Source organism: Trachymyrmex cornetzi, unplaced genomic scaffold (assembly GCF_001594075.2).
Source record: "Trachymyrmex cornetzi isolate Tcor2-1 unplaced genomic scaffold, Tcor1.1 scaffold30, whole genome shotgun sequence".
Lineage (NCBI taxonomy): Eukaryota > Metazoa > Arthropoda > Insecta > Hymenoptera > Formicidae > Trachymyrmex > Trachymyrmex cornetzi.
Genome location: NW_017297692.1, coordinates 41,603 through 46,740, shown reverse-complemented (window position 1 = coordinate 46,740; position 5,138 = coordinate 41,603). Strand labels below are relative to the sequence as shown.

The 5,138-nt window shown below is 32.3% G+C and overlaps 2 protein-coding genes across 2 annotated transcripts; both read left to right on the top strand.

The window, feature by feature from the left end:
- The first annotated feature begins 360 nt into the window (after window positions 1-360).
- Window positions 361-2,519, top strand: LOC108762472 (glucose-fructose oxidoreductase domain-containing protein 1). The gene is made up of 2 exons (XM_018509490.1): window positions 361-1,088; window positions 1,733-2,519. The coding sequence occupies exons 1-2, from the start codon at window positions 602-604 to the stop codon at window positions 2,404-2,406; spliced, it is 1,161 nt and encodes a 386-aa protein (XP_018364992.1). The 5' UTR covers window positions 361-601; the 3' UTR covers window positions 2,407-2,519.
- Window positions 2,520-2,883: 364 nt separating this feature from the next.
- RfC4 (replication factor C subunit RfC4) lies at window positions 2,884-4,831 on the top strand. The gene is made up of 6 exons (XM_018509493.1): window positions 2,884-3,011; window positions 3,562-3,829; window positions 3,907-4,155; window positions 4,226-4,435; window positions 4,525-4,638; window positions 4,730-4,831. The coding sequence occupies exons 1-6, from the start codon at window positions 2,884-2,886 to the stop codon at window positions 4,829-4,831; spliced, it is 1,071 nt and encodes a 356-aa protein (XP_018364995.1).
- The last annotated feature ends 307 nt before the right edge of the window (window positions 4,832-5,138 follow it).

The following is a 5,138-nucleotide window of genomic DNA, read 5'->3' as shown; positions in this document are numbered from 1 at the left end:
GACGGATTTTATTCCTGCATGTCATAATATTATATATAAACTACTAAAAATATTTGTTATTTCACGTATACATTTTGTTTTAAAAACAGACTGTGATAACATTATCAAAGCTATTCCTTCTTCTAGTCGTAGTGTCGCAATGTGAAGAAATCGGTGATAAATTATAAATATTACGGAAAAAATAGTACTACATGTGAGAAAAACTAATAAAATATATTTTATATTTCATTTTTAGTATTTATTTGTTTTTCCTTCTTTGTAATATTAATTCATATAAAAGTGTCATTTGAAATTGCCACGTTATGGAGCCAAAATGGCGGACAATTGCGTTACTTTATAGATCTAGTGACTTTACGCCATATGATTCACCACTGCCGTCGTAAACAAATTCGCTAATACGTGACCTACATTTAAATTCTACAGTCCGAAAATGAAGAAGCGTGACTAAATATCAAGCAAAACTGAAAATAAACTACGGGACACTCTTATTCATTCAATTCATTGCTAAAAATAAGAGTGGAGCCTGCTGTCGTCGTGCCATAAGTTAAGTTTAAGTGGAGAATTAAAGGGAAAGGAACGAACGTGTCTTCACGCGTTCAAGATGACGTTACCCGGCATCGGAGTGTTTGGCACAGGCAGCATCGTCAGGATTATTATACCCTTCTTGAGAGAGAAGGGCTTCAGAATCGAGGCTATATGGGGTCGTACGCTGGCAGAGGTCTCGGAGGTAGCAAACGATCTCCAAATACCGTTTCACACAAGTCGCATAGACGATGTTCTTCTGAGGAAGGACGTGGACTTGATCTTCATAATGTGCTCGCCAAGCTTGCATTCCCAGATCGCTGTCAAAGCTCTAGGCATAGGAAAACACGTCGTATGTGATAAGCCTGCAGGTTTGAGCCAAAGTGAGGCCTTGAAGATGGTACGGGCTGCGCAGTATTATCCTTCGTTGATCAGTATAGTCAATCACAGTCTAAGATTTTTACCAGCCTTTGTGCACATGAAGAAAGCATTGGAAGATGGATATTTGGGTGGACCTGTAACAGTCATAGAAGTCCGAGTACACATGGGCAGTTTATTGCACAATGGTAAACACAGAGAAATCAAATGCAAGACTTTTCACATACTTAAATTAATATAAGAAATTATTTTATTTGAAATTTAATCACTTTAGCTGATAAAGATAGATATGAACTGTTGATGATATTCCGAATTATTTCACTTTGATGAATTGTTTTGTATTTATTATAATTTTATAGAATGTCTACAATTGTCACAACTCAAATGGACAATTTTTAAAGGATATGATAAAATAGCAAAAATGACATTTGCTTGTTTCTGAGAGTATATTTCTCTTTTTACTGATATTATTTGAGATTAGTCAATAATTTTTTGTTAAATTAAGAAATAGTTTTCCCTTTCTCTCTCTCGAAAAACTTAATTTTTTGTGACTTCTTTTGAAGTAAAGAAATAATATAAAAATTTTACATTTGTTAAAAATTTTAATCAAAGTTAAAAACGAAAGATATTTTTTTAAACTAAACTAATTTATAATAAATTAACATGTAAAAGTTATTGTTTTTTTATTATAAAATATTTTCTTTTATATATAGATATATATAATGGAGAAATTCGGAAAATATAATTCTTATATTTTGTATAATTAATTAAAGAATTTGCATAAAATATTGGATTAGTATTTAAATTGCAATTTGTTTGTTAATTATTTCAGGATATGATTGGTTGTGTGATGACACAATGGGTGGAGGAATCTTGGCGTTGGTAGGCAGTCATGTTATAGATTTGATTTTTCATTTGATGGGTCAACGAGCTTCAAGGGTGCACGCTGTTGTGAGAACGTTTACTCAAACAACCAAGTATATTAATGGGATCAGACATGTCACGTCACCAGATTTCTGTAGCTTTCAAATGGAGTTGAGTGGTGGTACCTTGGTAACGGCTACTCTAAGCAATCACTTGCAAGGTCAGCTCTCCCAAGAGGTGCTGATATGCGGAGGTGGAAATCATCTGGTTGTTCGAGGTGGAGATTTATATGGATGTCGCGGTGAACAAGAGGAAATCCTGTATCGTGACACAGACGACTTGCAAGGAATATCCTTACCGATTGCGGACTCCATACCTAGGCCTTACATCAAAGGACTCAGGAAGATGATTGCGGCGTTAAGAGAAGCCTTTCAATCTGTGGAGGATAAAAGAGGATGGATTAAAGAACCAGTGTTTTCCGCTTCTACATTCGAAGATGGCCTGTACGTACAAGCTGTTATTGATGCATTGCGACAAAGTAACAAACAACGTGGATGGGCCAAAGTTAACATTCTGACAGAAGAGCCGGATCCGAATCCTTTGTTGAGCGCTGCTGTCAGAGCTACAGCCATCTCGATATAAGAGTCTGCTTTGCAAAAGCTTTTCATTGTTTATGAAAAACTTTGATGTATTGCTATGTATCCGATAGACATAAAAATTGTACTGATACGTTAATTGCGAGAAATAATATTTAAGGCAGCTATCATCAATCTTGATTTTTCTATCATTTAATTAATTTATGATTCTTAAATAAATAGGTATATTGATTTATAAATGTATAATGTACATACAAAGATGAAAAATTAAAGATGTTATAGAAAAATAAAAATTACATGTGCAAAAATATTTTAACTATAACATCTTTATTTTTTTTACGCTGTATATGTCTGATTAGTAATAAATATTTGTATTAATCATCTAATCATAAATTCATTTATATTTGATATTTGTGTAAATTATCTGATTGTCTGAAATGTTGTATTCCTTCTCTGGCTATATTTTCTTACTCCATGATTGTAACTATCGAGTATTTCCCGCGTAGCCAGTGTGAATTCGAAGATGGCAGGTAACGGTGTTGACGAAGATGAACCCATGGAGACTGATTGTGAGATGCACATTTTACCGTCCACAAGCAACAGTAACGTGAAGATCAAAGAGAAAGATGGCAAATCTGCAAATTTACCGTGGTACGCTTTATTTCTGTAACGGAATGTTTAATTTCTAGTCTTCGATTGCCGTGTTATTGCTTGAGTTTAGGTTATCTTTTGTCTTCCTAGATCTTGCAATTTTAAATAAAGTAGCATATTTAAATCTGAATAGAGGTAGTTTGAAAAACACAATTAAATTCTAAAAGAATATTCTAATTCATTTTGAATTGGTATTTAGTTTATATGTTTGGACGTTTATATGTTGAAAGCATAATACATAATAGGTCTCTCTGTTCTTTTTAGCTGAACTTCTTGCATGGTTTATTTTTTCTTTCTGTCTTTGGAGAAAAAAAGGAGAAGATGAATTATACAAGAAGTTCAGCTAAAAAAAGAATAAATCTAATATTTTATATAGATAGCAGTATTGATTAGTTGCATAAAGATTCCTTCAGTTATACTGTAAATAATGTAAACACATAAGAATGTTATCAATTATAATATTAGTAATATTTATAATATCAGTAGTTAGAAATATAACAACATTATTAATTATTTAAATATGAAAATATTATTAGTTGTTTTCATTTAGGATTGAGAAATATCGGCCTCAGGTCTTTTCTGATATTGTTGGCAACGAGGATACTGTATCAAGATTATCTGTTTTTGCTCAGCATGGAAATACTCCAAATATTATTATCGCCGGTCCACCTGGAGTGGGCAAAACTACCACGATTTTATGTTTGGCTCGTACCTTATTGGGACCAGCATTCAAAGAAGCTGTACTTGAATTAAATGCTTCGAATGAAAGAGGAATAGATGTAGTTAGAAATAAAATAAAAATGTTTGCTCAGAAAAAGGTACAGATACTGTGTAAGATACTGGAGTTTTTTCTTTAAATTTCAGAAATTTTGAATATGATTGTTTTAACTTGCAGGTGAATCTTTCAAAAGGAAAGCATAAAATCATTATTTTAGATGAGGCTGACAGTATGACTGATGGCGCGCAACAAGCGTTACGCCGAACAATGGAAATTTACAGCCACACAACTAGATTTGCTCTAGCGTGCAACAATACGGAGGAGATTATTGAACCTATACAATCAAGATGTGCTATGTTAAGATATGGAAAGTTAACGGATGCTGAAGTCTTAGCCAAAGTTCTTGAAGTCTGCGTAAAAGAGAATGTAATTAAAATAATATAAACGAAAATTTTAATTTGACTTACAAAATTACTTATACCTTACTGTTTTGCAGGTTTCTTATACAGATGACGGCATGGAAGCGATAATATTTACAGCTCAAGGTGACATGAGGCAAGCTCTAAATAATCTGCAATCTACGTACAATGGATTTAATCATGTAAATGCAGAAAATGTATTTAAAGTCTGTGACGAGCCTCATCCTTTGATTGTCAAAGATATGTTGGATGATTGCATAAAGGGAGAGGTTTCTAAAGCATGCTCGGTAAAATACAAGCATTTAAAGATAGTAATATATGTGCTTATTCAGATATACATATATTATGTCAGATCTACAAGTTATACTTATTACAGGTAATGGATCATTTCTGGAAAATGGGTTATTCTGCGGAAGACATAATTAGTAACGTATTTAAAGTTTGTAAAAATCATACTATGGACGAGAGATTAAAATTGAAATTTGTTAAGGTAAAAATTGCATGCTATAGCTTTAATTTATGTTGACGTACAATATTATATTCATTTTTATATACTTTATAAATATTTTTTATATTTTCAGGAAATTGGACTAACACATATGGGAATAGTAGAAGGTATTAACAGTTTATTACAGTTACACGCTCTGGTGGCAAGACTTTGCCGCGCATGTACGTCGAAATAATTATGTAACGATTCTACCTTATTGCCCTTTAATAAATATATTTTCTATGTATTTTTTAAATTTATGAATCCTCTTTTAATATTCTGTCGGGTTTGGAAAAACCTCGACAAAATTATTTTTCTAGAAAATCTGTTTATTTGCGATACCAAAGTATAAACGCACAATACAGCTCGTAAGTCTAAATAGAGTTGTATATGTTCAACATGTTAATGCTCAGTTCGTTAAAAGTGACAAGACTAGCAAATTTAACAAAAAAAATTTTATTTCTACGCTATATTAATTAATTTTTGCCTTTATAACGTAATGT

Bases quoted from the DNA above. Each gene is read 5' to 3' on its own strand.
- LOC108762472 (XM_018509490.1), top strand. From the start codon at position 602: ATGACGTTACCCGGCATCGGAGTGTTTGGCACAGGCAGCATCGTCAGG. The intron at 1,089-1,732 runs GTAAACACAGAG...TAATTATTTCAG, and splicing joins GGGCAGTTTATTGCACAATG to GATATGATTGGTTGTGTGAT.
- RfC4 (XM_018509493.1), top strand. From the start codon at position 2,884: ATGGCAGGTAACGGTGTTGACGAAGATGAACCCATGGAGACTGATTGT. The intron at 3,830-3,906 runs GTACAGATACTG...TTTAACTTGCAG, and splicing joins AAATGTTTGCTCAGAAAAAG to GTGAATCTTTCAAAAGGAAA. The intron at 4,639-4,729 runs GTAAAAATTGCA...TTATATTTTCAG, and splicing joins TAAAATTGAAATTTGTTAAG to GAAATTGGACTAACACATAT.